Source organism: Octodon degus, unplaced genomic scaffold (genome assembly GCF_000260255.1).
Source record: "Octodon degus isolate 3935 unplaced genomic scaffold, OctDeg1.0 scaffold00004, whole genome shotgun sequence".
NCBI classification, from domain to species: domain Eukaryota; kingdom Metazoa; phylum Chordata; class Mammalia; order Rodentia; family Octodontidae; genus Octodon; species Octodon degus.
In genome coordinates this window covers 4,024,867-4,041,211 of record NW_004524580.1, presented here as the reverse complement: position 1 = coordinate 4,041,211, position 16,345 = coordinate 4,024,867, and the positions used below count along the sequence as shown (strand labels likewise).

General features: G+C 35.5%; 1 protein-coding gene across 3 annotated transcripts in view; it reads right to left on the bottom strand.

Moving 5' to 3' along the window:
* The window catches only part of Zdhhc17 (zinc finger DHHC-type containing 17), a 97,395-nt gene that overhangs the window by 46,798 nt on the left and 34,252 nt on the right, over nucleotides 1-16,345 (bottom strand). For 2 of the 3 annotated variants that reach the window (XM_004623746.3, XM_023716099.1), the window contains exons 2-5: nucleotides 12,955-13,058; nucleotides 4,884-5,006; nucleotides 4,248-4,325; nucleotides 3,094-3,238 (exon numbers count right to left, since the gene is read on the bottom strand). In XM_004623746.3, coding sequence (XP_004623803.1) covers nucleotides 3,094-3,238; nucleotides 4,248-4,325; nucleotides 4,884-5,006; nucleotides 12,955-13,058 — 450 coding nt within the window. The remainder of the gene's footprint in view (nucleotides 1-3,093; nucleotides 3,239-4,247; nucleotides 4,326-4,883; nucleotides 5,007-12,954; nucleotides 13,059-16,345) is intronic. The other variant, XM_023716104.1, reaches the window with a different exon arrangement.

The window sequence follows — 16,345 nt, the reverse complement described above, 5'->3', positions numbered from 1 at the left end:
GCTAGGGAAAGGCACAAGTGTTGAATAATACAACATGGCTTTCATTTCCTAGTTCCACCTTTAATCACTAAGATGGTGGACAAAATTAATTTTTTGAGCCTATGTAGATCTGTCAAAAACTGAGGAAACAATTTCCTAAGACTTCCATGAGGATTAAACAGAATAACATACATAAAGTAGCCAGTCCACAGTGTGGAAAAGAACAGACTCTCAATAAATACTAAGTATCTTCTGCTTCCCTTTCCTATCTCCCATTTCTTGGTTATATTACACAAGAAGTTCTAATCCAAGTTGTATTGCAAATCTACCATCTGTAAAAGAGTACAGTTACAGTGAGCATACTGTAAAACTATGTCTATGTAGTAGTTTTCTGTGAACCATTATTACTCATGGGACCATGTCTCAAATGTGACCATTGGCCAAATGAATTCAGGAAAAAAAAAAAAGTGCTGAATCCATTACAATGTAGAACTAGAATATATCCTTGGATGGTGCTAGTTTTACATGATAATGTCTTACCCATTATAAACATTTCTATTTTTATATCCAGTAATAGCTCCTATAACCTCACACAAAAGTGCAATATACAGCTTACAAGTTTTTTTTTAAATTATCATGTGATTTTAAAGTTATTTCCAAAGAAATAACACAAACTTCTTTGTTTCATATATGAAATACATATTTTACATATTACTGGCCTAATATCCAATCCAAGTTTTTGTTTTAGGGGTTTTTTTGGTGCTGGTGATCAAACCAAAGGCTGTGCATATCCCAGTTGGGCACTTCACTACTGAGCTGTCCTCAGCCCCCAAACATGTAAATTCTTAATTTTAAGTTTCTCACTGTTGGGTGCAAGTCTTTTTATATCCTTTTTAAAAAGTTGTAATAGGGCCGGGGAGAAAGCTCAGTAGAATAAGTGCTTCCCTAGCAAGAGCAAGGGCCTGAGTTCAATCCCCGGTTCCGCAAAAACAAACAAAAAAAAAAAGTTGTAATAAAATATTAATGAATAAAATATGTAAAATTTAGTACACATCTCTGAAGTACTAATAGGAAAATGAAATTCATTCACCCATTTCTCTCTTGGGATTGTAATTTAAAACCTGGTGCTTCCTTTTCAAATGGATGTACTTGTATTCTCTAGTAGGAACAATTTAACAAGCCAAGACCAAAAAGTTACGCTAACTATAATCACAGAGCTCCATGAAGTAGCATCTTCCCCTTTCTCTCTTAAAAATCATTCAGAAGAATTGGTCGTGAGCACTGGATATATTTAACAGATAAGAAAAATAAAACTGTGAGGAACAGAATGACAAAACTGAAAATGAAATACCTCAACAATATTAAACTGTTGTAATAGTGTAAAACTGATGCGAACTACTATAATAGTGTAAAACTGATGTTAACAAAAATGGAGGGAAAACTGGAAAAAGACTGAAAACAAAGTATGCTATCAGCTTCATTTATGAGCTATATCAGTCAGCATATTATTTAAAGCTGAAAAATTAAGAAGTAGAAACACAGTTACATTTATCACAAAGTTAACTAAGAAAATTACTAAAATCAGTGAAAGACTGGGAAAGGAAAAGCAAAATAAAATATACTAATTTTATTATTACTTATAATTCAGAATTAACCAGAACTAACAGAGAGAACAGCTGCTTCAGAGAAAGGGTTAGCTTAGCATAGGAACAGCAAGCACAAAGGCAGTGAGAACAAACAAGGCAGAGGTGCTCAAGGAACAATACCAAGAGTAGTGAGTGCTGGGTGGGAGAGCACTGGGACTACTTCTTAATACAGTAATAAAAGGGCTGGCCAAATAGCTCTGCAGTGCACGCCTGTAATCCCAGCTCTTGGGAGGCTGTGAACAGGCGGATCACAGTGAGTCTGATCTAGTAGTGAGACCCTAAACACCCTGTAGACTCTTCCCTAAAATTAAAAAAAAAAAAAAAAAAAAAAAAAAAACAAAAAAAACACAGTAATAAACTCCCCTTCCAGAAATTAGCTTAGTAGAGTTATCTCTACTTTCCTAAGGTTTAATGCCCAACATACAACTGCTATTGTTTAATATTGCCAAAAATAAACATTATAAGAACTCAAGAGAAATATTCACATTCTAAGCATAAAAATTTAAATTCAAATAATAAATACGTTGAGAGCAATAAATTAAACTTACTATTCTTACTCTTGTGATGAGCTACTTAGTTATAAAATTAACATATAAATATAACCAGAAAAAAGATTCAAAAAAAACTGGGTAACACTACTTTTAACGAAGTATACTTATTACATGAACACAGCAATATATACTGGTAATATTTATGTGATTATGGTCACAGCCACACAGTCAAGAAAAATCAGAAGTACTTAAATCCTCCGGACTTTTCTAACAATAAGCAAAATTATTTTATACAGCAGAGAATGAGAAACTGATCTTGAAATATGCCTCTAAAGGTGTACTGAAATAGAATATTTTAAGTAACTTCAAGTAAGTAACTCCAAAAATATTAAGATGACATCAGATAATATATTCAAAAAAATCTAAGCAGGGAAAAAGTGGGTAACAGAATTTTCTCTCTTACTTTCCAGGATTTATTTCTAGTATTTTGGGGGAAAGGGGGTGTTGTTTTTTTTCTTTAGACATGGTCTCTATGTGATACAGGCTGGCCTTGAACTCACTATGTAGCCAAGGGTAATCTTTTTTTTTTTTTGCGGAATCAGGGATTGAACTCAGACCCTTGCGCTTGCCAGGGAAGTGCTTATTCCACTGAGCCATCTCCCCAGCCCTCCAAGGGTAGTCTTGAACTTGTGGTGATTCTCCTGCCTCTGCATCCCTTAAGGGATTACAGGCATATGTCATCATACCCACCAAGATTTATTTGTCACTTTTTTTTTGGGGGGGGGATCAATGGATTCATGATTATTTTTACATTAAATGTATTAAAATCTTGATCTCAGAATAACTATATTTATTCTCTTTATCCATCAGAAAGTACTCCTTACCTATCAAGTTGTTACACATGTAAAACCAAATATATTAGGCATTTAAAACATGAAGAATATATGATTAAAATCTATACCACTGTGATATTTTACCTGTCCTTTTGCTATGAGATAAGCAACAATTGAGGTATGTCCAAACTGAGCAGCCAGATGAATACAGCTACATCCTTCCCCATCAATTAATGAAGGATCGGCACCATATTTCATTAGTTGTACAACCATGGATAAATGGCCTTGTCTAAAACAAAAGAATACTTAATGAAGTTTTTCTTTTTTGGTTTTTTTTGGGTTTTTTTGGATACAGTGTCTTGCTAAGCAGTTCAGATTCAATCTTCCTGTCTCAGCCTCCCAGTGCCAGAATTACAGGTGTGCACCACCATGCCTGATTTGGGGGCAGCACTGGTCCCAGAGGAACCCTGCACTTATCAGGCAGGCACTTATGCAACCAAGCTATCTCTCCAGCCCCTGAAATTATTTCAAACAAGATCATCTGGAGTTTTTGTGGGATAGTCTGGGATTCTGAGATAGGGTCTTGCTATGTAGCTTAGGCTTGCCTGGAACATATGGTGATCCTTCTGTCTTAGCCTCCCAAGTGCTGGGATTACAGGTGTGCACCACCATACCCAACTCTAAAGTGTTTTTAAACAAGGGAATAGTGGAAAGGTTATACATATATTTTATAATTATTTTTAAACAAATGTGTATCAAGAGACATTTAGCGTTCTATTATTCCTAAAGTCTTATTGAAATAATAGTCTGATAATTTATGTAGCTTTTCATAGCTTTTTAAAAATATAATAAGGAGCCGGGAAGATAGCTCAGCAGCACAGTGCCTGCCTAGCAAGTGCAAGGTCCTGAGTTTGATTCCCAGTACCTAATCAATTAATTAATTATAATATAAAATTACTATATTCTATTATTTGTATTAAATGTGATCTCAATCCCAGGAACTGAACTAGTTCTTTAATTGTAGATGTACACAGGTTGTAAAATATTACATTTACATATCCAAAACTTAATCTAATCTTATAACTAGATTAATACTCATACAGCTAATTTCCTAAGGACATTTAGTACCTGCTTTACTACTAATGCAGGTAACACCAGAAAACAGTACAGTAGTACATTAATGACATCAACTACTGCATAACAAATTGCCCCATTCATTTTAGCGTAATTTTTTAAATGACGGTTTTATACTAGTACAGCAATGACAGGGGGAAAAATATCCAGAAGCAAATTTGAACCTTGTGGCCCAGTGCAAAGGGGTTGAATTCAGGTCTCCTCCAAGTTGATCCACAATAGCACCTTTCGAAATATAGTATCTATGAGACAAAATTTATAAAACTTTATAAACATCTTTCCCTTTCAAGAAATATTTTTAAAAAGTCCATTTTTTTAGACTTCATGCTATTTTGCGCTCTGAAGATAAGCCGCCTTTTTTGATAGTTTAAAAATATTTAGCAGAATTTTTTGTCAAAAGCATCCTCTCTTTTCTTAGAGGTAAAAAAAAATTTTAAGTTATAAAAAAAAAGGAAATGCCAATAATTATATAATAAAGGTGATCAAAGAATCTCAAAGACTTGATTGCAGCACAGAGAATCACACAATTAGAACATTCATAGAATATTCAGCAGTTTTTTAAACTTTAGTTTTCATGTAAGATTGCTATAGATTAAACAATTACATGAAATAATTGCATAGAGTATATATAGATACAAAAGTTCTTTAGTATGCCTTCTTGTACTTTTAAAGCAAAATTTTAAGAAAAATACACCACATACATTTTTCAGAAGTGTTAATTTTAAAAGTAGTTTTTAGGGTACATTCAATAATTTTACAATAAAATATGCTAAGTAATTAAAAACACAGAAAACACATACTTGACTAAATCTATCCTGTTATTTATGGCAGCCCAGTGGAGGAGTGTAACGTTTTCTTTGTCTGGTTGCCGAACATCGTAACCTGCTTCTACCAACTCTCGGCAGCGTTCATATATTCCATATCTTGAGAAGAAAGAAAATATGGTACTATTATTACTACTTAACAAATTCAAAGCTGAAAAAAAAAATTTACAGAAGAAAATAGTGTCCCATTTCATGCTGTGAAATTGAAATGTCGGCCAGGAAGATAGCTCAACAGCATCAGCATCTGCCTGGCAAGGACAAGTTTGATAGTACCAAAACACAAACAAACATGAAACTGAAATATATTCACCACAAAATATCACTTTTAAAATATCAATGTTTCAACAGCTTTCACTGATCCTTTTTACAATATTAAAGCATCTCACTTTTGAGAATGTAAAATCTCACAAGTAGAAAAGGATACCAGATATAAAACCTCTATCAAGTTGTTCATTTTCTTTATAGCACCACTTATTCCATAATTAAAGCAGACTAAGATAAACTTTAAAAGTACACATTAAGCTAAAAACATTACATACAAAAAAAGTATGAGTAGACAGGAGGAGGGTGGGGTACAATTCAGTGACTCAGCTTAATCCAGTGAGAAATAAGACAAAAGTCTACAGGAAGAGCTATTTGAAAAGATATTTACATCAGACAGGAGAGAGAAGCACATGCAGAGGGCCTCACCTTTACTATATTTCCCATCCCCGTGGCAATTTTTAAGAATTTCTTAATTATGGAAATTTTCAAATATAAAAGACAGTACAACACCAAGAATCCATCTTCAACCCACAACCACCATTACCTTTTTCCTAACCAAAACGTTGGATCCCTAGATGTAACACAAAAACAAGTTTAATATATCTGGCACTATCTTTAATCTCCTAATTAGAGTGACATCCAAAATAGAGAAGAAACACGGGATGTACAATAAGGGGACACTAGAAACAAACATTTGCTGAAACAGGAGACACAGCAAATTGTGACAGTTGGTAACTATGAATGGCGACCAAGGGAAGAAAACACAGTTCTCTGGAGGCAAACAACCACTGGTAGAGACTTCATCCAACTCCACTAAGGTAAATAAGAAAGGTCTCAGACTTGACTACATCACATAAACTCACCCAATTCTTTGCAAAGGAAGACAAAACAGGATGGTCCTGAACCCATTTGAGTCAATTTTTCTAAGACCTGACCTAACGTAACCAAGAGCCCTCATTCACAAATTTAAGAGACTCCTAAAGTGAGGATCTACGTGATGCTAGCATAAAGTAAATCTGAGTACAAAAATCACCCATGCACACCTGACTTACTGCTTCATGTGCATGCATAGGTATATGTTGCAACACACACACACAAATACTTCTACAGAAAACATATATAATCTCACTGTACCCCAACCACCGGAGTAGAGTCTGTCCAGGAGACTCTCTGTCCATGGAATCTCCTTTGTTACTCTTTACTGGGCTGCTCTCTCTATATCATATTTGATTCTAACAAACTCTTAATTCCTGGTCGCCATGTCTAATTTACCTCTTTTACAAGTTAAAGAACTCAATCAGTGACACTTTTTACCTACATTCGTGTTGAAAAAAGAAATGTTTTACTAACATTTAATATAACCTTCACAATGCTATAGTCTCTGGTTGTTGTGCATGATGTGGCTGCAAGCAAACACACCCATACACCCACAAATCAACCTAAGGAAGGACCCAGAAATGAGCACAACAGCACCTTCAGTTGTTTGTTCTCTGTCATAAAGTTGTTTTACATTTGTGTAGAAGGTAAAAACTAGGCATTTTATCTTCAAAAGCTGAATGTCACTTTGAGATGGTAAGTGAAAATCTTTTTTTTTTTTTTTTTTTATGTATTTAGTACAGGGTCAACAGGGTCTCACTACGTAGATTGGACTCATAGTGATCCTCCTGTTTTTTAGCCTCCCAAGCCCTGGGATTACAGGCATGAGCCATCAAGCCATCTCAGCACACCCCAGGGGCAGGACCTGCACAGCAGGCCAGGGATTTGATAGCAGGCCAGCGACTGAATCCCTGGCCCCTGAGTCTGCCTAAGCATGTGCTTTAGCAGGCTCTTTAGTCCACTGAGCTATCTGGCCGGCTTTGGTAAATGAAAATCCTATACACAGAAACATTGGTTAGTTTTCTCACACTTGTAAATTCTGAACAAAGATTCTTGGAAAATAGCAGAGTAGGAGGAACCAGAACTCTGTTTCTCCACCTAGACAACAACTACTTGGCAGAGTCTGTGTGACAGAACTATTTTGGAATTCTAACCCAGTAACAACTTCTTACACTCTAGCAGGTGGCTGTGTATCTTCTCCCAGAGCAACCAGCATATGACACTTACCAGAAACAGGGTGGGACTCTCCTTCAAGTATCAGAGACCTGTGCTCTGCTACCTGTAACTGGTGCAGAGAAGCAGTGGCCATCGTTGTTGTACACTGCCCCTCTACACACACACACACACACAAACACATACACACACTTTCAATGCTTTAAGTTCCTATCCCTCTAGCAGAAATGATTTCCCCTTAATTTGAATGGCCATTACCCTTTTCTTCCTCCCTGTCACTTTTCTCTTTTCCTTTCTAGAGAAGACAATAAAAATCAGGTCATTCAAAGGCAACTGCAAATTTAGGGAAAATTGTAGCCACTGTGCCTTCCTCTTAGAAAAGACTTTAAGAAGACCCTAAGTTTACACTTCAGGCTGATGATCCATGTGGCACAAACTCTACCTACAACAATAAAAAATAAAAATAAAAATTTAAAAATAAGTAACAGCAAATGCTCTGAAGGATTGATTTCTCAAGCTACCAATTACATTCAAATGTCCAGTTTTCAACAACAAAAACTCTTCTATTTTGGCATTATGTATCTTTGCAAGTTACCTTTTCTCAGCAATAAAATATAAAATGGAGTATCCAAATAAAATAAATTTAGGGTCAGTAATCCATAGAAGACTGAAAATAATAAAATATATTTAAGTTCAGTACTCTATGTGTAAATAGGTTAATGAAAGACATCAAAATAAGATCTAAAGAAATACTTTCCCCAAACTGATATATAAGTTCAATGCAATTCTACTTAAAATTTCAAATTAGCATTTCATAAACTTCCCAAGTGGTCCACTAAAATTCACTTTAGAAGATGAAAGGTCAAAAATACCCAAACTTCTTTTGAAGACTAAGAAGAAAGCTACAGTAAGCAAAGAAATACATTTAAACAAGATCCAAAAAATGCACCAAAAGGGTATTCGGAAATGGACCCCATATGTGGCAGATTGACAGGCTAAAAACCAAGATGCACTATAAATGAGACAGAAACAATGAATTGCTTAATAAATGGATGCTAGAATATAACTGGTCATCTAGAAGCATCAAAAAAAAACCAAAACCCTAATTCCTAAATTAAGATTACATTACAGGCATACACATATGAAAAGACAAAAATTATAAAACTTTTCTTAAATTTAAGACAGGGTCTCACTGAGAATATCGGACTCACAGTGATCCTCCTGTTTACACCTCCCAAGTGCTGGGATTACAGGTGTGCACCACCATGCCCAGACTCAATGGTCATCTCAGCACACCCTAGGGGGATCTAACTCCAGGTCCCTGTATCTGCCTAAGCAGGCACTTAATCTGCTGAGCTATTTGGCCGGCCCTAAAAATTATAAAGCTATTGAGTACTGTTTACATTTTGAAACATTTTGCTAATATAACATGACATATACAAATATGTAATTCAATAACTATGAATAGTCAATCAAGTAATAAAAGAACATAACTCTAAAAAGTGTCACCTCTTACTTTTTTGTATGATTACCTTTCTGATTATAAATTTTCAAAAATGGGCCATTTACTACTATTAAATAGAAGCTACTTGGTGACAGACTACACAATTATAGTACATAGTTAAATAGAATAAATTAAAGAAGCTAAACAGAACTGGGTCTTTAAATGATGAAAAAAGTATCACAAAAGTATTTTAAAAACAAAAAACACCTGACAGCTCAGCAGACTAAGCACCTGCCTTATTGGCCCTGCCCCTAGGCCCACTGAGCCAGCCACTGAGACCAGGCTTGAAGGCCAGACATGGTGGCACAGGCCTGTAATCCCAGTGCAAGGGAGGCTGAGATAGGAGGATCATTACAAATCCAAGTTGTGTAGCAAGAGCCTGCACCAAATACATTTAAAAAAAAAAAAAAAAACTGCAAAAGAATATGCCCAGTAGAATGTACTTTACATACATTTAATCTGTGTTGTCTTTGACTTTTTTTGTTGGCTTGTTTGGCAGAACCGGGGATTGAACTCAGGCCTTTGTGCTTGCCAGGGAAGCACTTATTCCACTGAGCCATCTCCCCGGCCCCTTTTACATACATTTAAGCACACATCACTCAAATATATTTTATTTATAAAGATATATATAGAAATATGAATGAGAATTACAGCACTAGTAATTACAAGAGAGGTTTCTTCAAGGGCAGTAGGAAAAAGAACACACAAATGAGAAACCTACAGCAACTATAGCAAAGTAAATTATTGTACTTCTTTCTTTTTAATGTACTTGGTACAGCTTGGACTTATAGTGATCCTCCTGTTTTCAGCCTCCCCACTGCTGAGATTACAGGTGTGCACCATCACACCTGGTCTCAGTGGCTGGCTCAGAGCACCCAGGAGTGGGACCTGCACAGCATGCAGTACCAGGGATCAAACTCTGGTCCCTACTCTTACATAAGCAGGTGATTAGTCCACGGAGCTATCTTGCCAGCCCACTGCAAATTATTAACATTTGCTTAATTTAAAAGTGTTATTCATTGTGTTTTTCTGTAGGATTGAAATATTTAATGATATAGTTTTTAAAAACAAATTGTTAACAGAACATAAAAATCCTTCATAAAAATAATGAACAAGGTATCTAAAAATGTACCTCAACTGAAGATACTTGTCTTATGTGTTTGTTTTTTGGCCCATTAGTCTGGCTATTAATCTATACTTATGACACTTAACTTGATAAGGACTTAAAATAAATCTAATGGTGGCAAAAAATATTTTCTAAAATTATAAAAAAGGGAGGGAGAAAAGGAAAAAAATTGAGATGTGTTATATTATTATACCAATTCCCTACAATAAATGTAATCATTATATATTGCAAACATATAATTAAAAAAAAGGGAGAGGCCAGTCTGTGCTACAAAAGTGAGTTCAAAGCCAGTCTGAATTGCCCAGCAAAACCCCAGGGGAGGAAGGGGAGAAGGACGGGGAGGAGAAGAAGAAATTAGACAGGCAGATGAGCAGTATGTTAAATGGCAAGACTTTCAGAATCTCAAATACAAAGTATGAAGTAAATAAAACTGTTCAAATAAGTAAATACTTAAATTTAAAAATTCAATTATACCAAAAGAAAAACAGATTAAATATTCAATAGATTAAAACCAGACAAACAGACACATGTAGTCAAACAGGAAGTCTTACTCAAGGAGTCCTAGAAAACTGGGCGTGTGCACAAACTTTCACTGCTAGTATCACTTAAGGAGTAGGACTGAGGAGATGGCTCAGAGGTCTAAGCACCTGCGTGGCAAGCACAAGGACCTGTGGTTCAATCTCCAGTACCACATGCCATATTGGCCCAAGAATGTGTTGTGCCAACCACTGAAACTGGGTGTGGTGGCATACACCTGTAATCCTAGCAATGGGGTGGCTTGAGACAGGAGGATCACTACAAGTTGGAGCTGTGTAGCAAGACCCTGTACCAAATAAATAGCTAAATGATTTTTTAAAAATCAAAAAAAAAAAAAAAAATAGAGTAATACAACTTCTAAGTTACCATAGTTGGCTCAAGTATGCTTCAATCTTGTTTTTTGTTTTTTTTTTTTTTGATGTATTTGGTACAGGGTCTACAGTGTCTCACACCATAGACTACACTCATAGTGATTCTTCTGTTTTCAGCCTCCCAAGGCTGGGATTACAGAAGCCACCCAGGCTCACTTGGTGTCTCCGTGTGCACTGGAGGCAGGGCCTGTACTGCAAAGCCAGGAATAGAACCCTGGCTGCTTTAGCAGGCAATTTAGTCCACAGAGCTATCTGGCCGGCCCTTCATCTTTGGATATACATAATATGCAGGAATGAAAGTTAACATGCATATTTTAAAAAGCAATTTAAATATCTTGAAAAACTGTGCCAGAGAGAAAGCTCAGTGACATAAGTTCCTGTCTGGCAAGCACAAGGTCCTGAGTTCAATCCCTAGTACTAAATTAATTTATCAATTAATTAAAATAAAATATCTTGAAAAACTGACTCAGAATCAATATTTTCAGTACTGTAGAAATTAACCAAAGACTTTTGACAACTCAGGTAGTAGTAAAGAATATCTTTAAAGAGCTAAAGGAAGGGCTGGCCAGACAGCAGATTTAAGCGTCTGCTTAGGCAGATGCAGAAGCCAAGGATTCAATCCCCGGCCTGCCTGCTGACCCCGCCCCTGGGGCACTGAGACAGCAAAGGAGACTGGGCATGGTGGCACACATCTGCAATCCTAAGCTTGGGAGGCTGAAAAACAGGAGGATCATGACGAGTCCAATCTATGTAGTGAGATGCTGTAGACCCTGTACTAAATACAGAAAAAGAAAGAGCTAAAGGAAACCAGATCTGAAGAACTAAAGGAACAAAGTCTCAACTGATAAAGAATATAAACAAATGGAAATTTTAAAGAGAACTCAAAAATTCTACAGTTGAAAAAAAATTAACTAAAAGGAAAATTTACAAAGGGACTCAAAAGCAAACAAAAGAAAAAATCAATGAGAAGTTAATAGAGGCAATCTAGTACAACAGACAGGAAAAAAAAAAAAAAAAAGGAAAAAAATTAACAGAGCTTCAAAGACCTATGAAACATCAAGCATAAAATAAAAGCTCCAAAAGGAGAACAAAGGGACAGAAAAAATATCAGAAGAAATAGTGACCAAAACCTTCCCAAACTGGGTAAAAAAAAAAAAAAAAAAATCTAAAATCAATATCTACCCTATCTACCTATAAAAATCTACATACAATGTGCATAGACTTTTAAGAAGCTCAATGAAATTCAAAAAGAATCAACTTAAGAGATCCACATATCAACACATTATGATCAGATTGTCAAAAGACAGACAAAGAGAATCTTAAAAGCAAAACACTGGTGACTAATCACATACCAAGCATCTTCAGCAGGCATTAATGGAGAAACTGGGAAACAACAAATATACATCTGCATACCCTACTTAATACAAATTATATATTAAGTATAAAAATATTTAATTCTCCAATTACAAGAATGTGGATTCTGCTGGGTGTAATAGTACCACTACATAATGGTGGTACACACTGTAGTTCCAGCAATTAAGAGGCTAAGGCAGGACGACTCCTGTCGTGAGTTCAAGGTCACCCTAGGCTACATAGTGAATAGTGAATTTCAAGGCCAGCCTGAACTATATATTGAAACTGTCTCAAAAAACTAAAAAGAAAAAGAGTAAGATTTCTTGAAGATAGATGTATATATTTAGTTTCTCCATTTTATTTACAGATAAAAAATCTGCTATATTTCAACTTCCTCGTGACTTTGCATTATAATATTTTCAGATTTACCAGATATTTATCACTTTCCTTGTCTCCTCAAAGACTGACAGCAATCTGGCATCTTGAAGATCATGTATTAGATAACTCTAATATCTCCCTCAACATAAGCTGAATACATGATACTATATTCTAATTTGTATACTCAGGAGGAATAGAAATGTGGGATGTACATATTTTTCCTAAAAGTTCTCTTAACGATAACATTTTCTAATCTTCCATAGTCAACTTTAAAATTCTTAGAACATAATAACAAAGTCCTAACAAGATTAGCAAACCCAGAAGCAAGTAGATTAAAATAAACTCATTAAAAATAATTTAACTGTGATATCAACATTTTCCCCAAGGTAATAAGACAGTTACCCATATTCATATTTCACTTAAAATATTTGTCAAAGAAGGAAACAACTACAACAAAATACTTACTGTGTGGCCTTGACAATGTCCCATGTGCTATAATCATCAATATGAGTTTTCCGTCCCAGAGGTTCACCATACCCATGGTTGTAATGGCTTTGGGGTTTGATTTCCTATTAAAAAGAAAATTATACTCAGGCAAAAACAATTGCTTTAAAGTACAGAAAAAAAAATTTTAGAAAATATTTTAATGTTTTTGTGTTGCCTGAGAATGTTTATTATTGAAATAATTGTTTCACCTGATTCACAAAATATGTATTCCAGAGAAAAACACATTAAATAAACTTTTGTATGCATTCTCAAAAGGAAAGTTATAAGACTAGAAATCAGGGCTAAATTAGCAACTGAAATTCTTTAACTCTAAAGAATGCTCTTATACCTTCACTACATCAGTTCTCACTCACCCCAATTTTGTATTAGCTTAACCCCAAGTCATATAATCCCCAAATAAGCTTTTAAGGTCCTAAAGGAAGGAAAGAATACAGTATATAAGAAGAATATATTGTTACATAAGAATATAGTATATAAGAAAATTATTCGTCTATTTCCAGATATTAAACTACTTCATACTGAGACCTAAGCACCTACCATTATATGAATGAGGAACAATGGAGCAGTTCTAATAAAATTAAATCTTCTTAGATATAGTTAGGCACTACATAATACTTTGATCAACAAGGAAACATACACACTGAAAACAAACAAGCAAACAGGGTCGGGGAGATAGCTCAGTGGCATAAGCACCTGCCTGGCAAGCACAAGGTCCTGAGTTAAATCCCTGGTACCAAAAAAGAAAAATGTATGCACACATCAGCAGTTCACTCTACTAAAACATGTCCAGAGGCTAACAGCCACCACTTTGAGTACCTCTTGTAATGTTGGCTCAATAAACTTAATATTAAAATATTTAAGTTTTTCTTTTCCTGATATATACCCACATATATATATACATACATAGATATCTCCATATAGATAGATAGGTAGATAGATATGGAGGGAAGGGGGGAGGGAGGGAAAGAGAGAATGAATTTATATTTGGTGGACTCTCCATATGATGGTGATCTCACTGGGGCTGAAATTTTCTCATTACCTAATACTTTTACTGTATCTTTCCTATACAAATACTTAACCCTGTATTTCAACCTCCTGTTCACTTACATGCTATGCAGCTTTGTAGCTCTCAGAGCAATATAGCCCATGTGTGTGGTAGGCTACTCCATCTAAGCTTGTGCTTAAGTACATTCCACAATGTTCTCACCACAGTGAAGTCACTTAACAATGCACAGTAAAGTCTCAAAACTATGTCCTATCCCTTAAAAAACACATGTTCGTAATTCTGTACTTTCACTATCCTTTAGAAACTACATATATCTAAGGGCCAGGGAGATAGTTCAGTAGAATTAAGTGCCTGCCTGGCAAGTACAAGGTCCTGAGTTCAATCCCTGGTACCACAAAAATAAAAAACAAACAAACAAACAAACAAACTATGTATATCTAAATTTAAATGACAGCAACAGAAAATTATGTGTTCAACAACAAAAAAGGATATTACAATGCATTTAAAATTTATGTGCTGTTCACAATTTTCTATGTAAGTACAAAACTTGTAGCCACATACAAAGATATTAGCACCCTGGGAGGCTGAGACAATAATAGGATTTCAAGTTCCATCCCAGCCAACTGAGTGACTTAGCAGAACTCTTTATTTTTTTGGTACAGAGAATCAAACTCAGAACCTGCACTTGCGAAACAGGCACTATGCTGCTGAGCTATACCCTCAACCCCTAGAACTCTTAAAGTTTAAAAAAAAAAAAAAAAAAAAAATGGCTGAGGATCCAGCTCAGTGCAAAGGCCTTGTGTTCAATTCCCCATACCAAATAAATAAATAAATAAATAAATATTCCAGCTAGTATAAAACAGCACTAAGATATAATGACACTTCTTTTCTATGAAAACAGAAAAAATAAACCAGACGTGGTGGTACACACTTGCAATCCCAACACTTTTGGAAAGCTAAGGTAGGAGGATCTACTACAGTTCAAGGCCAGCTGGGCTTGAGTTCAAGGCCTGCCTGAGCTACATAGAAACTGTCTTTCAAAAATCAAAATCAAATTAAAAAAAAAAAGAAAGGTAGAATATGTTAAGCTCTAAAAGCATTTGTCCAAAATACAATTATTTCTAACATTTTTCACACATATAAAGTCATAAAATATTTGGAAAGAAAAACTCCTTACAACAATTTTTATTATCTTACTTCCGATCACATCACTACCAGTAATATTTAATAATACACAATTAGATAATTTATTGGTAAAAGTATATTATCTTTATCCTACCACAGCCATTCAAAAATTGTATTAGAAATTCCAAAACTATCCATAAATTTAGAAAACTGTCAATGTGAATATTTTTTTTGTTACCAGAACAAACTCAAGACCTTGGCCTTACCTCTCTATATCCCTGGCCTTATTGTCTTATTTTTAATTGATATATAATTGTAAGTATTTTCAACAAAAAAATTTTTACAAAGGCAGATTATACTTATTATATAATCTTCCAAATACTGAGTGCTTAGGTACAATGTGGTGGAAAGTCCCAAGTTAGTGGTCCACTAGCAATTTCTCACTGGTTCTGTGTATATCGTCCCACCCTCCTCCACTGAGAACTTAAAACATGTCTTCACAATGAGATACATGCCCAGCCCTTTTTACATTTTGTTTTTTGAGTCAGAGTCTCACCAAGTTGCCCAGGTTGGGCTAGAATGTGATCCTCCTACCTCAGCCTCCCAGAGTACCAGAATCAGAAATAAACCTACAGGGCCAGGGAGATGGCTCAGTGGATTAAGCGCTTCCCTGCCAAGTGCAAGGGCCTGAGTTCAATCCCCAGTACCACCAAAAGAAAAATAAATAAATAAATAAAAAGAAAAAAAGAAATATATCTACAAACCCACGATTGGCTGTTTTTGATTGGGAGAACTGAAGTTTCATTTTCCTGTTTTTGTCAAACTGGGTTTGGGTCTGCCTAAGGAGAAACTCAAAGCAACAGAGCCATTTCTTTTTTTTTTTTCTTTGGTATTTTAGGGAAGGGGCTACAAGGGATTCAGGGGCTCACTACTAGATTGGACTCTGTAAGTGATCCACCTGTTTATAGCCTCCCAACTGCTTGGGATTACAGGCCTATGCCACCAAACTCAGTCTCAATTGCTCTCTCAGCGCAGCGCCCTGCGGGTGGGGCCGGCATGGGGAACCCCTGGCTTCTGCTTGCAGGCACTTTAATCTGCTGAGCTATTTGGCCAGCCCTCAATGGAGCCATTTCAGTCTAATGACACTATTAAACATTTTTAGCTTACCTTAGGGGTTTGCTCAGTTAAAAAAAGATACTTAAAAAAAAAAAAAAAAAA